The sequence below is a fragment of the Protopterus annectens genome, chromosome 9.part0, assembly GCF_019279795.1.
Source record: "Protopterus annectens isolate FY-2018-M chromosome 9.part0, PAN1.0, whole genome shotgun sequence".
In the NCBI taxonomy this organism is placed as follows: Eukaryota; Metazoa; Chordata; order Ceratodontiformes; family Protopteridae; genus Protopterus; species Protopterus annectens.
The window spans coordinates 980,827,266-980,848,490 of record NC_056743.1 but is presented as its reverse complement, the minus strand read 5'-3'; the positions used below and the strand labels follow the sequence as shown (position 1 = coordinate 980,848,490).

At 41.5% G+C, this 21,225-nt stretch overlaps 1 protein-coding gene across 1 annotated transcript in view; it reads right to left on the bottom strand.

The window, feature by feature from the left end:
• SMARCC2 (SWI/SNF related, matrix associated, actin dependent regulator of chromatin subfamily c member 2) overlaps positions 1 to 21,225 on the bottom strand; it is a 2,789,858-nt gene that overhangs the window by 1,354,907 nt on the left and 1,413,726 nt on the right. The window contains exon 16 of the mRNA XM_044083737.1: positions 13,144 to 13,257. Within this exon, the coding sequence (XP_043939672.1) occupies positions 13,144 to 13,257 (114 nt within the window). The remainder of the gene's footprint in view (positions 1 to 13,143; positions 13,258 to 21,225) is intronic.

Genomic DNA, 21,225 nt, shown 5'->3' with positions numbered 1-21,225 from the left:
TGCCCTCCATTACAACAGTTTTTGGTGAAATGTAATCCTCCTCCTCTACCAGTAGCCCCTTAGTACTACAAATGCACCATTATCTTTTTCTATCATCGTCTATCACTGTTGGAGCTCCTCTTGCAATTAATATAAGTACTCCGCCTTTTTTTCTGTCCCAAGTATTCTGCTGAATAACCATCCTGAAAACTTGTTTACTGAATTTACATATTCATTTCTTTCCAAGTGTGTCTCCTGTACCATAGCTATTTGTACTCTACATTTTTTACTATAGTTCACTGCTCTTTCTTTTTTGTACTTATCTGTGAGACCATTGACATTTCAAGACATTACAGAAAGCATCACTGTGTTAAAAAGTTGTTATTCCCACCTTTTATGTGTAACAGCTTTTTTGTTAAGTGTCTAGTTCCAACTTTTGTGTTACATGAACACATTGCTAGGCAGGTCAGGCTTTTATACAGTTGTTTCTTGTCATAACTATTTGAGCCTATGTCATATCTTATAAAACTTGTTGTTTTATTGAAAACCCTAAAAACACTCCCTCAATACCCCCTAAAACCTACTACCTTAATACTAACACACAAAACTATGCACATCTTCAAATATTGAAGTTTCACCCTCCTAATAGGAACAAGTGTCACAAACTGACAGCCACACTCTCAAACCTGGGTTAACCTAAAAAAAGAATTTATGTCTTACCATAATGTTCCATCTGTGTTGTTGATCTTCTTCAATTCATCACTGATGGTTCAGTTCTGAGCCCCTCAGAACCATGTCAGCCTAATACCAAGCCCACGTACACCAAAAACTCTCAAGCTAATCTGGTACTCACAATTCCCTTCTCCCTGTTACCTCACATTGAGTTTGCATAAGACATACAAAATTAAAGCAGAGGCCATTTCTGCGCAAAAACCCTGACACCCCACAAGGACCCATGAGATCCACCAGGAGCATTTGGTGGGGGACGGAAGGAGGGATGTGATGAATGGAAGAAGATCAACACAGCTGGAACGTTATGGTAAGCCATAACTTCTTTATCTGATGTTGTTAATCTTCTTTCCATTCATCGCTGATGGGACAGAATCCTAAGCTACCTGAGCAAACTGGGTGGCCCTTATGGAAGAACATTCCTGAGCACCATTGAGCCGAAGGCCGCTCTTCCCCTGGAGACCATATCCAACTTGTAATGTTTGATGAAAGTGTGTGGTTTAGCCCAAATGGCTGCTGCGCAAATGTCATCCATAGAGGCTCTGGAGTGAAAAGCTACAGAGATGGCTATAGCTCTAAATAAATGTGCTTTGATATTGTGAGGTCTAGGCTCATTTGTACGTGACTACGAAAAGGAAATACAATCTCTGAGCCACTTTGATAAAAGTGACTTTTGAAACAGCATATCCCATTCTTGGATCAGAGAAGGAAATGAAAAGTTGGTCTGTCTTGCAGATAGATTTAGTCCTGTCTAGGTAAAAATGTAGTTGCCTATGCACATCCAAGGAGTGTAGGCAGTATTCTCCTTTACTGGAATAGTTCGGGAAAAATACTGGAAGCTCAATGAATTGGTTCACAGAAAAATCAGAAACCACTTTGGGGAGAAAAGATGGATTAGTACATAGAGATACTCTGTCTTTATGAAATATTTGGTATGGTCTCTTGATGCATAAGGCCTGTAATTCTGAGATCCGTCTAGCTGAAGTGACTGCTACCAAAACGAGAGATTTCCATGAGAGAAATTTGAGATCACATTTTGCAGCAGGCTCAAAAGGGGGTTGAGAGAGAGACTGCAGTACTAGGGACAGATTCCACATCTCTAAGGGACGCCTAATTGGAGGTCTGCTGTGAAACACTCCTTTGAGAAGGTTTTGCATAGGCGAATGGACATAATTGGAGTGCCCTGTAATCCGTTATGAAAATTGGAAATTGCTGCTAAATGGACTCGTATGGTAGAGGCTGATGCTCCATTTTCAAAGAATTCAGAAAGTTATTGAAGGATGACAGAGACCGGGGCTGTGAAGTAATCTAGCATCCATTCTTTAGACCATAGAGAAAACCTTTTCCATTTATCTCTATAAAGTTTTCTGCTGGATGGTTTATGGGAGGCCAGAATAATATCGCAAATAGATAAGGAAAGGGCTTCCTGCCTGGCGACTAACGGAAGTGGAGAAACCAAGCCGTCAGTGGACAGATTTGGGTGAACCAACCCTTGGGGGTGAGAAATTATGTCTGGACGAGTGTCCAGGATCCATGGAGGCTGTAACAGATGAGGCCGGAGGAAGGGGAACCACACTTGACGAGGCCAGAATGGGGCAATGAGGATCACCTTGCATCTCAACTGAGTGGCTTTCTTTAAGAATAGAGATATCAAGGGAAATGGAGGATAGGCGTAAAGGAGACCCGTGGGCCAATTGTGAGTCAGAGCATCTCTCGGGGACTTCCCCTCTGGGGGAAAGAGGGCAAAGTAGCTGCTGCATTTGTTATTCAAAGGGGAGGCGAAGAAGATGCAGCAGGACTAGCCCCATCAGCTGAAAATTTCTGTCATCATTTTGGGATTGAGAGACCACTCATATGGAAGGAAAATGCATCTGCTCAACCTGTCCGCAATCACAGTGGAACTCCCTGAGATGTGCATTGCTATAAGAAAGCGGTCGGAAGTTACTGCCCAGTGCCAAATTCTCATGGCCTCTCGACACAGGGGGTAGGATTTGGCTCCTCCTTGTTTGTTGATGTACCAGACTACTGACATATTGTCTGACTGAATTGCAATTTTTCCAGGGGGAAGAAGTGGATGTAATGCCTACAATGCAAAATGCACCGCTCTTAACTCCAGAACACTGATATGCAGGTTGGCCTCTAAGTTCGACCACATACCTTGGACTGTCTTTCCCGGAAAATGGCCCCCCACCCTATCAGGGAAGCGTCCGTGGTCACAGTGGCATTGGGTTGAGGGATCTGAAAGGGGCAACACCAAAGTTCTGCATCTGGCCTCATCTACCGGAGGAAATCTTGCTTGCAAGTATTGGTTATGAGCACCTGCGAGTTTAGGGGGTGAAGATTTGCAAACCACTGGGACAATAGGAGCCATTGTAACAGTCACATGTGTAACATTGCCAGAGGAACTATCGGAATGGCTGCAGCCATGGACCCAGAGCCTGGAGAACTTCCCTTGCTGACACCTTCTTTTGACAGAGTATCACACGTACTTGCAATCTTAACCTCTGAAGCCTGTGAGCTGAAAGAGATACCAGGCAGGATCAAGTATCGAAAACTGCCCCTATAAATTCCAGCTGTTGGGTAGGTTCTAAGTTGGATTTCTCCCAGTGTACAGTGATGCCCAGGGACTCCACTAGTGAAAGGGTGTATCAGAGAACCATAGTCAGAAGATGCTTGGTGGGGGCGTAGAGGAGCCAATCGTCTAAACATGGAATCCTTGAAGTCTCAGATGAGCTGTCATCACTGCTAGACATTTCGTGAACACTCTGGGGGCCGTCGAGAGACCGAATGGCAGAGCTCAGAACTGGTAATGATTGGCTCCTAGCCAGAAGCGAAGGAAACTCCTGGAGTGTTTGTCCATTTTGATGTGGTGATATGCATCCCGGAGGTCTACTGAGCACATCCAAACATTCTCCCTTAAAAATGGGAGAATGGATTGAATAGTGACCATGTGGAACTTGGTTTGTATAACTGATTTGTTTAAATGGCTGAGATCCAGAATGAGTCTCCAGTCCCTGGTCTTTTTTGGCACTAAAAAGAATGTTGAGTAAAACCCGGATCCACATTGGTCTGGAGGGACTGGTTGGATGACTCTTTTTTGACACAGCTTTCTTATCTCTGAAGCCGCTTCTTCCCTTTGATTGGGTGGAACATCGGGAAGGTTTTTTGCAGGTTTTGGATGGGAGGTTAGAGGGATGTAGTAGCCTTTGGAGATTATTCTCTGCACCCATTGATCATTTGTAATAGAGCGCCAGGCAGTTTGGTGCAGAGAAAAATGAGCCCCGACTGCTTCCAGAGGAAAGCAATTGGGCAACACTTCAGGAACGTTGATAAGACCGCCCAGAGAAGGAATCCTTGGAGTCTTGGTTTCGGGGACCCCCTCTGCCTCTAAAGGGGCATCTTCCACCATTGAAACCTCCACTGCCTCTGTGGGAATCCTCGCCACGTGTGTTACGGAAAGGACCTCGTGATTTCTTGTGCCAGATTTTCCCACTCCTCTGGTTCCTGGAAAAAGAACGTTGAGGCTTGGAAAAACGTAGGCCAATGGCAGACAGAGTCTATCCATCTTGCTTGCACCTGGGTAGTGTGTCCTTCACTTTAGAACCAAATAAGGAAGATGGTTCAATAGGTGCGTTCAAAAAGGAGGACTTGAAGGAGTCCGCGAGGTCACAAATGCGCATCCAGGCATTACGCCTCATGACTATGCCTGCACCCGCAGCTCTGGCCGACCCTTCGGTTGCGTGGGAGAACAGCCTCATGGACGAATTGAAATAGATTCAAGGGTGGTAAGTTGAGAGGCAACCTTGTCCCGTGCCTGGTCAGAAACTTGACCTGTGAGGGATCCAGAAAGTTTGCTAATCAGATCTCTTTGGAGCCTCATGAAGTCTGCCAAGTAGTTCAGGGACCTGACAGCAAAGGTTGCTGAAGCAAAGACTCGTTTCCCCAACCTGTCCACAGCCCGAGACTCCTTGTTGGGTGAGTGAACAGTAGGACTTTCTTCCATTAGATCCTTTTTAGTGGCCGCCGCGGCCACCGCCATAGCGTCAACTGGCAAACCTCTGGACCAGTGTGGATGTTCTTCCCAGGGAGGAAGAATCTTATCAGGTCTCTGGGGAATGGCTTCAACAGAATCAGGGTTCTGCCAAGCACGCTGCACAATGGGCTGGATTAACTCGTCGGCAGGTGGGGTCACCCAAGAGGTAGAAGGCCAGGAGTGAAAAGCCTGCAGGAACATGGATTCCTCTGAGGAAAGGTTGGAGGACTTCCAGACACCCCTCTGTTTTAATATTTCCAGGATGACTCCGAAAGAGACATCATCCGGGGGTGACCGTGGGGACCCCTCCCCATCATCGTAGTCCGTGTCTTCTGTCAAAGACTCTTCAGGAGAGTCTATGTGCTACCTCTTGCATGCTTTCTTCTGAGGAGGTTCCTCAGTGGGAATATCTGAGGAAGACTCTGAAGGATGGGTGCCCCGAACTGGGGTTTCCTGAGGTTTCTCCTCCCAGTGTCCCGGGGAGGTGGCTCATGGTAGCTGTAGCTCAGAGGGAGCAGGATGAAGTTCTGACATCAGAGTGCTTCCCGAAGCAAGTACCCTCTCCATCACCTGAAAAGCAGGCCCGCCCAAAGAGGAGTAGGAGCCCGGAACCGAGAAGAACAACCTCGGAACCGGGGTCACACCCCGCTCCGTCGGACCCGCTCCCAGGGATGGAGCTTCAAACAGGATCAGGGCAGGTGTTATACCCAGATCCGAAGGCGGAACCGACCGTGCCCTGGACCGAGGACACCGCCCCACCCCAGCAGTGAGTTTCAGGAAGGGACAGTTCTGTCGGAACCGAAAACCAAAAGGATGGCCTCGAAGCCTCAGTGACAGTCACTGTCGGCATTGAGGAACAGGGTTCCACAAAAGATGTCAGAGCAATGGGCTTTGAAACCAACAGGTCCAAAGGAGGAGTATATGTCGGAGTCCTAGGAGAGACAGACCCAAGTCCCAGAGGGGGATGAATCTTTGGAACATTTGGTAACCCTCTGGCCGTCAACAGCTGATCCAACAGGTGCACCACATCAAGTTCGGATAGACTCCTGGTGGACCTCGTGGATAGTCCTGAAGGGGACTCGGGTAGATCCAAAAAGGGGCTGTACATTTGACCCAGGAATGGATCCAAAGAGGGGGTGTATCAGGTCTGTGGTGTCTGAGCTAGTGGCACTGTGGTCTCTAATTTGGAGACAGGCAGCAAAGGAATCAGTGGAGTAATAAAAGGCCTTGTGCCGAAGAGGCACTCAGAGTCAATGTCATCGGTTCCAAAGTAATGGCAGAGGTCGGAACCACTTTCAATGTAGTCAAAGGCAAGGTTGGTGCCGTAGCTGGAGGAGTTGGTGCCAAAAGTGGGACCAACTTCAAGATTCTGGTAATAATCATGGCTCGAGTCATAGTAGTATTTGGGTGAGAGCTCGGAACAGCAGTAGGCGGAGCTGAAGGAGCAAGTCTACGCTCAGAGGAAGTTTTGTGGGCCTTATGTTTAGGTGTCTTACCCCTATCACCAGCCAGTGAAGAGGAATCAGAGTGGGGATGTTTCTTGTCCTTCATTGGAGGGGTTGAGACCTCTGACAAAGAAAGGGACTATGAGAAAGGAGAAACAAGAAGGCCTTTCAAAATCAATTTGTTCTTGCATTCATTCAGTGTCCGCTGACTGAAACTTTGACAGATCTGACAGGAGGGTTTAACAGTGAGATGAGAAACCCCCAGGCAATAAATGCAGTAGTAATGAGAGTTGCTGTATGGGAGTTTACCATTGCAAGAGGTGCAATGCTTAAACCCTGAGATTCCTTTTTTATCAGACATGTCCACAAACACACATCACAAGTTAACTAGAATATCAAAAAAGGTAAACACCTAGAAAGGAAAGAAAAAGGAAAGAAGATACCAACAATGGTATCAAGAGATACCACAAGGGTAAGGAGAGGGCGTACCAACGATGGTAAAAAGAATTACCCAACGGGTAGAGATAGTTATGAAAGTTTCAAATAACTCTAAATGAGTGAAGCAGAAAGGAAACAGATTTAGAGAGTAACTAAATAAGAGATATATATCCAAATATCCAGAAAATATCAAGAAAAACACCACTTAGCTTGAGAGCTCAGTGATACGCTGCTATATGGCTACGTGGCAAACAAGATCTGAGGTAACAGGGAGAAGGGCATTGTGGGTAGCAGCTTATCTCGAGAGTTTTTGGTGTATGCAAGCTTGGTATTAGGCAGACATGGTTCCGAGGAGCTCGGAACCGAACCCATCAGTGATGAATGGAAAATAGATTAACAACATCAGATGAAAGGTTATCCATGGTAAGAGGCATGGTACAGTCTGTGCTTCTATTACGTGCTGTCTGTTTTTATCTTATCTTTATAACTCTTCCAGCTGGGAAACACTTGAATGCTTTAAGAAAACATCATCTCCTAGCCATTTCTCTTTATCAGATTGTCTCCATGGAGACATGAGGACCAGCTACAGAGCTGTTACTAAGCACACATTTATTTAGTAGAAGAAAGCTTTATAATAGTAAGTGTTCTTTTTCATTTACTTGCTTTCTCTTAAAACTTGTTACTAGATCAAGCTGACAGTCTTAATCCAGGCATTCCCCTATGCATGAATGAGAAAAAATAGATAATTTTTTCTTTTGTCATGCTCTTTTGACCAGGCTTTTCTTTTCTTTTTTTTTACACTGCAGTGCCTATATTTCTTAAAACTGAGCAAAGAGAAAGAAAGAAAAAATGAGAAAAAAAATAGGAGCACCCGTTTACATTAGTATCCCTATTACACTTACAAATAACTGAGAAATCTATACTTTAGAACAAGCAAAGAAGGTCATGCACTATAAAAGTACTACTATTAAGAAAAAAAATTGTTTTACTTACACTTAACTTTCTCCTGCCCCTTCCACTCTCCTAATTGTTTTTCTGAACACTGATGACATAAAGTAGGGCATATGTTCTAGAGTCCCCTGCAAGTTTAACAAACTCAAAAAGTCCACTATTTCCAGATTATCTTCTTCTGTCATGTTTTGCAAATATAATTATTGCTTTTAATCACGTTTGTCAATTTCCAAGTTACTGGCTTTATTTCTGTTCATTTTCATCTCCCAAATCCTATCTCTGCTTCATTTGTAACATACTCTTACTCTCGATTCCGCTATTGGAAAATATTTCACTGGCACAACCTCTCTGTGGTCTTTACTACCAGAACAAGCAGCAGCAGAATCCCCTTCCTTTTCACAGCTCACTTTTTGTTGGACAAACATTTGTATTTCTTCCTTTACATGTACTGCATCAAAAAATGATTTTGTCCCTCCAGGAAAGCATATTGTGAAGATAACTGGGTACAGCAGTTTGAATCTCATGCCTGCTTCTCGACATTCCCTGAATAGTGAAATCAATTTATTCCTATTCTGCCTGGCAAACAGTGAGTAGTCATTCTCCACAAACGCTCTGCTGTCTCTCACTTTTAGTACTTTGTCCTTCTGCCACAGTTTTGTCAGACTCAACTTCTGCTGCTGGTAGGATTGCATCTTTACTATTAAAAGTCTAGGCTGCCTTCTCATAGCTAGGTTTGGAGCATACACACAATGTACCCTTTCAATTAACAACTCCTACTGTGGAATAACCGTCCAGTTGCTTATTTGTGCTTTCATAAAATTAACAGTAAGAAGAAAAAAAAAAATTATCCGAGAAAACCAAAGGATGCCCAAAAAGAAATAAAATATAAATGCAAAACGAACAAAACAGGCATCCACCAAGGCTGATATCTAAATAGAAAGTCTTTAATACACAGGATAAGAGCTTTCACACACATTGTGCCTCATCAGATCCACATAACAGAACAATAAAAACCTTTAAATAATACAATATATTTAACAAATAGCTAATCATCATTTAAAACCCATTACTGATGTATTTTGCGTTTATTAAGAATTGGCTTTAAGGGCATAGATGCATTAAGACCAGGCTGCTTGTCAGCCTGTAATTTAACAATCAATCTAGTTTCTAGTTTCTAATCTATTGTTAAAATCACCATGCCTTTTATTAAAATGCATAAGTTGTAATACAATAAAATCAAAGCTATGACCAGGAAAATTTCCCTACATGCTCTGTCCTCTAACTCTATTAGTTTTTCTGAAAATCTCTTCTTGAACAGTCTCATATTCAGCCAGCGTTTTCTTCATTTTGACCTCTGATTTTTGCAGTTTTATCACCTCATCTGAATATCTGTTTAAAGCTTCTTCCATTTTCCACCCTTTTATTATTTGAGTTGATATACTCCATCAGTGTTTCATACACTTTAATCAGGTCTGTGTGCAACTGTCTTATACTTTCCTCTAGGTTACTGAAGATCACATCTGGAGCATGCACTGCTTTTTGTTGAACAGCTGCAGTACTTTTTCTAGTCATTGTTTTTTTTTTCCCTCAACTTTTGTAGAGTTTTTTCAGGTCCTCTGTATTTTTTCCTGATATCCAGGCAACACACTTACTAGCCAGTTACTGAAATTTACCCAGAAATATAAAATATAAGTATACTGCTTTCTTGGCTGAGTTTTTGTTTACACACTGGGAGAGCTACAATTAAGCTGTTAATCAATTTGCAACCGTCTTGGAAGTCTCGACATAAAACAATCATGTCTCTCTTCATATAGACCAAGGAGGTACATCTCAAGTCATTCATGCCCACATAGACTATGACTGAGTCATACTGGTACATAGGGGTAAGTGACCTGAGTGCTTGCATGATCTGATGAATCCTGGTCCCTGAGAGGCAACTAACTGCAACCTTCCCATTATCCAGCCTGGTAAGAAGGACATCAGTGTGTCTCACAAATGAGTCTCCAATGACCAGAATATTGGGTTGTGGAGTGTTTTGTCTTATGGGCTTGGTAGTTGAGACACAATGAGATGTAGTTTTATGTGCTGTGATGGGAATTGTCTTGTTTGTATGCTCTGTCCCTGGGAAGAATACTAAGAGGGCGGATGGACATACAAAAGGGTGTCAACGCTAGTAGTTGGTGCTGAGGAGCATCTGTAGTCATCTATGAAAAGGAAGCAATCTTTCTCTTGATAATGTCAAACACCAACCCAGAATCTGTCAGCACTGAGGACCTCTGAACCTATGCTGTACAAGTAGCTGCCAAATTGGACATCAATTGCACCAAGAACAGAGGCTCCGACACTGACACTGGAGCAGAGACCTAGTACACCAATGACTTCAACACTTGAGATCTGCACTAAGTAAGCCAAAATGAAGGTGGTGCCAAAGACTCAGCATTGATGGCTCAATGCGGAGACTACACTGACTCAAACAATCTCAGTGCCACGTGAGTCAGATGCAGTGATGTCAACAAGGGGTTTCGTTTCATAATCTCGAATTACTGAAATCCCGAATCTCAGTAACCCGAGACTATAAAGTCGAACCATTCACAATACCGAAATCCCAATCCTGAATCACACAATCATGAACATACATACACCATACACCACATAACACACACACACCATTCCACCCACAGCACACAAACCACACAGCCCTACACTACATATAACCAGGAGGGCAAGCCCTCCTGCACCCCTCATGTGGAGGACTGCGCCCCCCACACCCCCCTACTTATATATACCAACTCCGAGATCGCACATAACATAAAAAAAAAAAAAAACTCACACCACGCCATCCTCCACTCGCTCACACACAAATACACATCACACATACACAAACACCAACAAATCCAACACTCACACCTACACCTCTCTACCCTTATCCACACATACAACGTACAAAAACACACACAAACACTCACTCACCTGCAATCTCAGGCACCATAACACTACACGTGACGTACCAAAAATGCATAAGCACGGATTCGAGATATTCAAATTCGCTCATGCACTTTTGGCATTTTGATTTTGGCCTTCATGGTCTCGGGTTACTGAAATCCGGGATTTCAGTAATTCGAGATTATGAAGTGTAACCCAACAAGGAGTCCTCCAAGTCAACTGGTAAAGATATTACAGCTTTTGGGAATGACAATGCTCCAAAGCCACTGATGCCAAAACTGGGACCACGAAAGGAGCTTTAAGAGGGAAAGTGGGCCAGCTCAATCTGTCTTAGAGAGAGGCATGGGATGATGACACTCATTTTAATCGGACCCTTCAAGAAATTACTCATCTTTCTGTCCCAGTCCATTTTAAATGTGCTACAGAGAAACCTAGTAGATCTAAAGAACAAAACTAAAACAGGGCAACTAGAGATAAATCTGAAGTGTTCTCTCTCGGATGAATGTCCACTGGGTATTTTCATTGGAGACCTGTCAGATATTACAACTGCCTCCATGGGGGAGAAGGCCAGCAGCCAAGAGGAACAGTGTATTGGGGATGGTGCTATAAGTCTGGTCAAAGAGTTTTTGGAGGTAAACAGGAGCCTGGGTCCTCAGTCTTTCTTTTCTGTCTCTCCCTTTATACCTCTTTTTGGTCTACCTGGCCTGTCCTTATCTTTTTCTTCGTGTTTGTCATGATCAGATGGGGGAAGCAATCATTTTGGTATTACGTGGTTTCTACATTCCTGCAAAGAACATGGGACAAACACTTGCAAGTATTAAAAGGTGTTCCTGCTCCAGGCACAACATGCAGAGATTGTTGATACCCTGAGCAGAATCTTGTGGCCACATATACCACATTTTTAGAAGCCTTTAACCATAATGAAATAAAAACGATGCACTCAGTATCAAAATCAGTAAGGATTAGTGACATAATAACTGTGATAGGCTACCACACTGTAAATATAAGCGGACTAAATAGGAACACGTTTTACAATAGAGCAGTACTGTGGTTAAACTGGCAAAAATAATTATGGAAACTACAATAAAGTTTCTGAAATGAAAGGAAAGAAAAAATACAGGAAAAAGCAACAAGACCTTTGTGCCCATTGCTTACACCAGGAACTGAGGAGAAAATGTGCTACCTTTTTTAATGGATATAAAACTGCAGAAGAGGTATAAACAAGAAGGGAGTACTGTGGAAAGACTATGCAACTAACTATAAGGGAGAAATGATGAGGTACCTAGATGACCAAAGTAGATTGCAATAAATTGCTTTTGAGTAAGAAATGAAATGTGAGGCAAGGAGGGGGACATGTGCATTGTAGGAAGAAAGGGAGGAAGGACCTTGAGATTTGAGCACTCTTAGAGAGTTGCTGGACTGAATCTGCAAGGTGACCTTAAGATCATCAGTCTAGTTAGATGGACAGGATGAAACAGGATCTCTACTACTTTTTTCTACTGTACATATTTTTTTTGAATATTAGGATATGGTACCTATACACAAACCCTACCACCTGCTTGATGGCTATGGATCCAGCTCCCCTCCAATCAGTATTCATTTAGTCACTGCTCACATTCTGTGGCAAGTAGGAAGGCCATAAATGAATGGATACAAGCATCACACATATCTTCCTTCCTGGTAGTATTGTTCACATAATGAACTTCTTCAAAAGACTCCAAAGCTGAACTCTACGACAAATGAGCTTGTTACTAATTACCACATGTGTTTCCTGTACAACTGCCTACACCAAAATTTACACAACCATCATTAACTATGTCAAAAGTGCTAGGTCACATGCACAACCGAAGAATGTCAAAGATGACTACTGATGGAAAGCGGACATCCTTCCCTTCTTTTTTCCCATCTTTATTTCACTTTAAAAATGACAGACCACCATACATCTGTACTTTGAAATGTGCTCTAAGGAAAATCCCATGCTCACTTAGTACATTTCACTGAGAGACACTTTAATCAAATTCAAACAACTGAAACATTATACAATCACAAATACTCAAGGTAAAAGTTATAAGGGACAAGCCCCCTGCACCCCTCCTTACTTAAATATACTAACTCAACATTTGCACAACTGTATATGAAAGTGAAAATACCATGTATAGGTAATCACTACCAATTAACATATAAAACTAGTTCAGCATGTACAGGTCACCTCAAGCTGTGGCAGAAATTACAACACACACAAAAAAAAACAATGTTCCTATATTTTATTAGAAAATTGTTTTTGAAAAGATTGCGGTTTAGCTGAAAAATATAATGCATACCACAAACAACTAAAATTGTACAAATCATTAAAACAGTGGACTGTCATGGAAAATATCATGTTTTAGTTGAGAAATTTCCCAGTCTGAGCCCAGTGCCTAGTGCATATTTATGTCTTAGTTTACAGTGTGCCTGAATAACCCCACCAGTGCTGCTTCTAATCTAAACAAAAAAAATTGCAAAACCACTGTTCTATGTGGGGCTATTCATTTAGTGGTGGTAATGAAGCATACTTCCCCCGCCCCATTAAAAAAGTTTAACCTAAATAAAAAAGCACCAACATAATATTTACCACATGTGCTGTACCTCATAATTGCACAAACATCCCCTGCCAGATTCCTGCGACATGCAGTTGAAGTCAAGTATTCCTGTGGATTCAGCCGGTACGTGTCGATCATAAAGTTTCGATACGCTAAGTATCTGTAGAGAAACAAAAGCACCGATGTACAATGGCATCAACACACTTTACAGTAAAGGCAGTAAAAGGTTTCTATTTTGATTTCTAACCCTAAATATAGTTTGACAGAAAATATATGTAACTATTTAGTAGGCTTAAGGACTTCCCAGTGACAAAACTGACCAAGCAAAATGTATTACTTATCAAATGTACTTAACACTTTCAGCTAGTCTCAATAGCAATGCCTCCAAGACAATACCAGTTGTAACCCTTAAGCTCCTTGGTAAAATGACAACAACCATGAGATCTAGCAAAAAAAAAAAAAAAAAAAAAACAGTGCAAGCTAAAAATTTATATGTTAACCTAGCAAGAAAACTAGTACTTTGAGGCTGTTCTCAACCCCAAAGCAAACCACACGGTTAAATGCAATACACAATGTTACAGAAAGTGAGAAAATGGGTGTATAACAGAAGGAAGAAAATCATGGCAAAAATTAGGAGGTGTAGTACCCAGGAGGACAAAATCACTGTCATCAAACTAAATAAACAACTCAGAGAACAAATAAAGTTTATCAAAGCCAATTTGATGTAAATTTGGCCTCCCCAGGACTCCTTAGCCATGTTTGCAACCTCAAAGGCAATACATAATTGTGTGCAGAGCTCATTATTAATCAAGCCACCTATACTGAGCCAGAAGATGTAGCAAACCTACTGTCAAACTCAACTCTAACTTTACCCCACCCCTCAGGAAATACCACCAAATATAACTCCCCCTACTATCATTAGTGAACAGATCCTCAATGCTCTCTCTGAGGCCAAGAATTCTGTACTGATGGGCCCACACAATATTCTAGGCAACCTTCTAAACCATATGAAATGTGGGGTATAAGGCCTTCTGGAATCACTATTTAACTACAGCCTCCAAAACAGGTTTTGTGCCTCATGAATTGAGAACAGCAATAGTCATCCCTCTGCACAAAGGTGGGCCATCTACAGATCCCTGAAAGTATAATCTCATAAGTTTCACTAGTCTCACATGCAAAGCCATGGAAAGAATTGAAAAAATTATCATAGAAATAATAACAACATAGGAAACCTCTAGACACTGGACCCAACCTAGTTTGGTTTTGTCAAGGGCAGGTCATGCCTCCTGCACAAGCTGGTGAACTTCTTTGAGAAGGTCTCCAAAGCAATGGATGAGTTCAGAACAGTTCACACTGCCTACTCCACTTGGGCATTGTTGACAAACTTAAGAGGTTACATATAAACCCTTATGTCACCCATGGATAGTCAGCTGGCTCATAGACAGGACCAAAGAAGTTAGAAATGGGGAGTCCACCTCTACATAGAGGCCAGTCACAAGCGGAGTCTCTCAGAGATTGGTCCTGGTACCGCTCCTTCTTGGCATTTATTTCTCTGATGTCAAGGCCAGCATCAATAGCCTTTGGCTGACTAAATTTGCAGGTGACTGCAAATTAGGAGTTGTCAATGAATCACCCATCGACACAAATGTCTTCCAGGAAGGGCTGACACAGACAAACAACTGGAGCCAGAGCCAAGGATTAAAACTAAATACCAAGAAATGCATAACAGTATCCTTCGGGAATTCATCCACCCCAGTAACTATCATATTGACAACACAGACCTAAGAGCTGACCCAGTATTCAGGGACTTGACTTGAAGACACACATAGATAGTAATCTACCTTTGACCTTCACATACCTACAGTAGTGACGAAATCATTCTATGTTGTGCAATTTATTTATTTATTTAACATTTGTTGACCGGGATAGTCTGACAGGATATATGTCCATTTTCAGCAGAGGCTGGGGAGAAAAACTCCAAGATAATAATACACATTGAACATTTAATAAATGCTAGTTTCAAGCAAATTACAGTCATAAGCAATACCAGCATTTAGCACATATAGTACTAACTTATTATAAAACACTTTACAAAACATAACATTATTTTCAAAGTTAAACATACATAACATTACATTCAGGTTTAAGACACACTGAGCAGCAGTTATACAATTGACCCTTCCTGAAATGAAGTGGTAGAAAAAAGTTAGAAGTAGTTGAAGGTAAGGCACCTAAGAAATAGAGAGGTCACTAGTCAGGGTTAGTGCAAGGACATAACCAATGAGTTTTGAAGTATTTCTTGAGTTTGATTTTGAATTGAGTTAGTGAGGGTTCTAGGGTCAAGTCAGCTGGGAGTCTGTTCCATATCTTTCCAATAGAGTTGGCAAACAGAGAGTCTCCAGCTGAGTAGTTGGATTTGTATGTGCGAACAAGGAGTCTAGTGGATGATCGCAGTGGTCGGGTGCTGATGTAGGGCTGATAATATTTTTTAGAGCAAGTGTATTTTCTGGTTGGTAAAGGACTTGATGTGCCACTACTAGATGGTTGAACTGCAGTAGGCTTGGCAGTTCAAGCCATCCTAGGCGATTTAGGTTGTGACAGTGGTGTGTCCGGTAGGCTGTGCCAGTAGCAAATCTGGCAATGTGGTTATAGCAGGATGACAGTTTATTAAGGTTTATTAAGATCTGTTTTGTTTACGTTGGAGAACAGAGGTGAGGCGTAGAGAAGAGTTGATAGCAGATGGGAACGGGCAATTGCAGTTCTAGCAATTGGGGTAAGGAAAGGTTTAATTCTGTAAAGAGAGACAAGTTTTTTATTAATGGTTTTGATTGTTTGATTGATATGCGCATCAAACTTCAGGTTATCAACTATGACACCCGGTAGTTTAATTTGGGCTTCTGGGGAGATGATAGTGCCATTGTTAGCAGTTATGTTGAAGGATGGCAGAGGGGTCCTGCATGTGGGGGAGAAGAGGAGCAACTTAGTTTTGTTGGGGTTTAGGATTAGATGTTGATTGGAGAGCCATTTTTCCACTGTATTGAAGGTATTTTAGGTTAATGTGAATAAAGTAGCTGGTGAGGTGTCAGAACAAATCAAGGTGGAGTCATCCGCAAATTGAATGCAGGCAGCATCTGGGATGACTGAATGAAGGTCATTGATAAAGATGAAGAAAAGAAGGGGTCCTAGTATCGAGCCCTGGGGGACTCCTAATGTGATGGGTAGGTGAGATGATAGCTTGTCCTTTCATAGGACTGCCTGTTGCCTGCCCTGCAGGTAGGATTGAAACCACTGGAGTGCATGGTTGTTTAAGGAGAAGGCCTTCAAGGTATTTATAAGCATTTTTTAGTCAAGCATGTCAAAAGCCTTGAATAGATCTAGAAATAGTGCTGAGGATAGTTTGTTATTATTGCGGTTGTGGTTAATGACGTTAGAGAAAGAGAGGAGGGCAGAAGTAGTACTTTGGTGTGGCTTAAAGCCATGCTGAAAATCGGACAACAGCTTGTTTTGTGTGAGGTAGTGCATGAGCTGTATTTGTACACACTTTTCCATAATTTTAGCTAGAGGTGACAAAATAACTATGGGTCTAAAGTTTGGCAGTTTAGTGGAACTGCCTCCTTTATGGAGAGGTATGACTTGGGAGATTTTCCATATAGTGGGTATAGTAGCTTCAGATATAGCTCTGTTGATCAAGATTGAGATGGGATATGCTATGGTGTCAGCAGCCTTTTGCAGATAGTCTGCTGGGAGGAGGTCGGCAGCCAGGGTGGTGGGTCTTAGTTTCTTAAGTAGGGCATGAATAAGTTGAGTGGGAACAGGTTGGAAGGTAAAGAATGTTTGGGTACTGGTTATGGCTGCATTAGAATTACAGCCATTGGGAGAGAGTTGGCTGGCTAGAGACTGGATAGTCTCTGTGAAGAAGCTGTTGAAGTTATTAGCAATGTCTACTGGGGATTTTTGTTGGGAAGCTGGGGGGGGGGAGTGGCAGTTTGGCCTGGGTGGAGCAGTTTTGTTTACTCCTGCCCAGAACTTTTGAGGTTTGTTTTGGTATTTTTGCAGTAGATGGTAGTAGTGGTTCTTTTTGTCTAAGGTTATGGATTGTTTGGTGTTATTCCTTAGCTGTCTGAATCTTAGTTGATCAAGTGGGGCTTTTGTTTTTTGGTAGGTGGCCCATGCTTTGTTTCCGAGTGAAATTTTGGTTTTGGTATCTTTAGAAAGCCATGGTGCAATATTAACTTTGGTTCCTAATAGTGCGGCTGGGAGCATGGGAGTTAAGAATAGGAAGGAATTTGATGTTAAAGTATGCTACTGCTTCATCTAGGGGGAGACTTTTTAGTACTGACCAGTTGCATGCCTTAAGTTAATTTTGAAACTTGGTGAGAATAAAATTCTTGTTGTTTCTTAATGTTCTATAGGTGGGTTGGAAGGAGCAGTCTACTTTGAGCTTGATTACATAGGTGAGGCAGTGGTCACTTAGGTCATCAGGCAAAGTGCCTGATTTATAGGATTGAAGATGGGTATTGACGAGTATCCAGTCTAGGGTACTTTCCTTGTTATTGGGTTTTCCTGTCCTGGTGGGTTGAGGTTATGATTTGAGTAAATCCATACAGGTTTATGTGGGTTGTGGGGGTTTCACAAGAGCAAGTGTTCCAGTCAATGTTGAAATCCCCAAGAGCAACTGTTTCTTGGGGGTAGTTATTGGATAACCAATATAAGAAGTCTTCTAAGGTTTCTGTGTTCCTCCCTGGGGGAATGTAGACACAGACAATGTTTACATTTTTGTTTGTATTAATTTGTAGTTTTGAGATAAGGATTTCAGCATTATTGAACTGGGATGGTTGTTGGGTGTATATGCTGACGGATAGGGTCGACTTGTGAAGTATGGCTACCCCACCATCCTTTCTGGTGGTATGGTCTAGTTGAAACATACTATACCCTGGTGGCAGAATCTCATGGTCCTTGGTGGCAGACTTTAGTCACGTTTCTGTTACGCATAATATATCTGGGGAATGAACAGCTACGAGGGCATGCAGGTGCTGAGTTTTGGTATTTATGCTCTTAATGTTTAGATGGCAGGCCAGCAGTGAGTTAGGAGGTCTATTTGTTGGAGCTATGGTGGTAGGGGATACGGTAGGGGGATTAGGGTCAACAGGTGGGGATGGACCAGGATTTGGGTGGATGTCGCCATCCTTTGTGAGGTTGAAGTGTATCCTGATTATGAGTTTTAAGATTTTAAATAAAGTTTTGCAATGGTGTCTAGTTTTAGGACTAATGTAACATCTAGTAAGATGGTAGTATTTAGGGGTTAAGGAGTTAAGCATGAGGGAAGTGAGTAAGGGTGCATTATTATCTGTTGTAGATGGGATGGATGTTTGGAATTTAGGGCAGTGGAAACCTGCGTGATCCTGACATTCGTAGGCAGTTAGGAGATATGGGATGAGTAAAAGCGGTAGAAGTAGAGTAATTAAGACTATTTTTGTAAAATTTAAAGGTACTACACTAGTAAGGTAGTCTGCACCATTACTCAATGAAAACAATGAGATGGTTCATCTGATATGACATTGTTTACTCTGCATACGAAGTAAACATCTAGTACAACAATGAAAGATATACACAAACAAAGCCGTACATTAGCTTACAACATCAGATCTGTAAGAATCAAAGTCTCCGATACAAAAGAAAAAGTCCTAATTTTTAGTGTCTTTTTTGCCTGCATCAGCAGTTTAAAGAATTTGCCAGAATCATAAGTCTTTCCTTTGAAGCTGGTTTGCTAACAGTTTGTTTTTCATATCTCAAACATTCTGTTCCTGAAGAATAACTCCTCGGCCTTGCTCTTATCTTGCACGTCCTGTTGACGAAACACAGCTGCATACAAGAGTTCGTCTTGACCTGCTTGTAGATAAGTTTCACAAACTGCATAGTTTATAAAGATAAAATATTTTACTTCTGACTTCTAATAACAATGAATGCCAAGCTATATGTTTTGCCAAGAGCTTAAACTAAGTGCACTCTGTACTACACTGAAAAGCAGAGTATTTATTTTACATTTTCAGAAAAATCCTGATCTGAGAGATATCTTCCCCCACAATTAGCTAGAATTTTAACATCAGCTGCATTAACAACTTCAATGCCTGTGCCTAGGCCTCTTAGCAGAGTATTATACTAAGCTATTTTATTTTGCATAATATTGTTTTGGACTTTCTCCTACGAGAGTACATTTTTAACTCTTTTTGCAGTCCAAACTTAGTTTGGATCTGCAGCAAATCATGCTGCAAATTCTGAGGTGAAAATGTCTGTATGGCATGTACTGCAGTGGTTTTATTTAGTACACCAGAAAAGTGTTCTGTAGGATACAATTGCATTTTTTCCTTGGCTGCATTTTTTGCCATTTGATCAGCATAGTTATTTAACTAGAAAAATTTGTAGCTTTTTGATGAACTTTTACCTTTAAGATACTGTAGTAACCCACAAGGGACTGACTATGAACTAAATTCTAAACAGTTTAACACAGAAGCATGCTTGAGTGGTTTGCCCATATTATGAACAAACCCTTTCCTTGCCCATGTAGATATATGCAAATGCAGATAATTAACTACGTATGCACTGTCTGAAAAAAATGTCCTTCATATTTCATTGAAGTTAGATAAGTAATACGTATCTCCTGCCTTTATTGTAACTTACTTAACACTAAATAATGCTAACCATTTTGCAAACACTGCTTGACTGACATCATCAATCATTTTATTTAACTGAGTTTCGTTTACCAAAGCCTGTATGGCATAATGTGGTGTCTGTACTATAATGTCTTTGGAAAAAGCTGTTAGGTATTCAGTTTGTTTTAAACCCCAGTAAATGGCCAAAAGTTGCTGAATGCACAGGTGATATCCCTCTCAACATGTGTCATCTTTTTACTGAAGAATGTAAAGTCTTTTTCATTTTAGCATTAGAGCAGTGAGGCCACTCCTGTAAAAGCAAAAAAGTGTGTGTGTTGGGTCCAGCTGCTGCCTGTAACAAAAAGGGACGTGTTAAACTTGGAGCTACTAATTTTGTATCCTTGGCCAATGCTGCCTTTAAATTACAAAAAGCTGTATTTTTCTTTGGTCTCCACTCCAGAAAGGGTAATTCTTTCTGGCTAGAAAGCATGTCATGACATGAATTGTACCTTTTCAATTTTAACCTTAAACCCTGCCTCCTGCAGCATTTGAAGGGCCTGTATCACTTTATCTAAATGCTGTTCTTTTGTTTTAGACACAGTTAGTGTAAAATTGAAAGCATACCATTCCCCATGTAGTATACATTATTTTATTGCAGTATTGTTTTTTTTTTTTTTAAAGACGTTTACTGTTACTACTAGCTATCTGTTCCCTACCTTTTTGTAAAGGGACCTGCATAATTTATTTCAACTGCATACCATAGTTCTGGTGCTGCGGTAGCGTAGTCTCCTCACAGTTAGACGTTGCCCGTTCGATTCTCAGTTAGTGCGTCTTCTGTGTGGCGACATGCGTGAATGGGCATTCCTTCGTTGAAGGTTGTGCGTTAGGCCCGGTAAGCCAGCACATAAAAATCTACTGCCAATCATTAGCGGACCAGAGTTCTGCTGTGGTGACCCCTAACTGGGAAAAAGCCAAAAGACACAAACCATAGTTCATATACTGACTGTACACATAGTATGTACTTGCAAACTTTTGTTAATGCTGCACGTGAATACTGTTTTGCTGAAGTCTTTGCTATTTTCTATGCTATTATTGACTTAACTAATACATGCTTAAAACAAATATATTTACAATTGCTGTTGTCTGCCTTTTGCTGCACTTTAATGAAAAGAAAATACATGCATGTCAGTCTTGTGATGTCATGTCTTTACTGCGTTTAACTACTCTCATTTGATTTTTATGCCCTAATGTGTAGTGGTTTTATGCCACTTTTGCTGTACATAAGCCATGGAATGTCGAGGAATAAAATTTCAGAAGCAACGCTCAAGTGCATCATTGCATACACTGGGTTCAGTTTTGAGAACCCAAGCTTTAAATGTAATCATGTTATTAAAAATACCATTCTGTTCATCCCACTTATGGAGAGTTTTTAACATTAGCTAAATCTGCGGCTCTATCAGCCTCAGATTCCTGTGTCT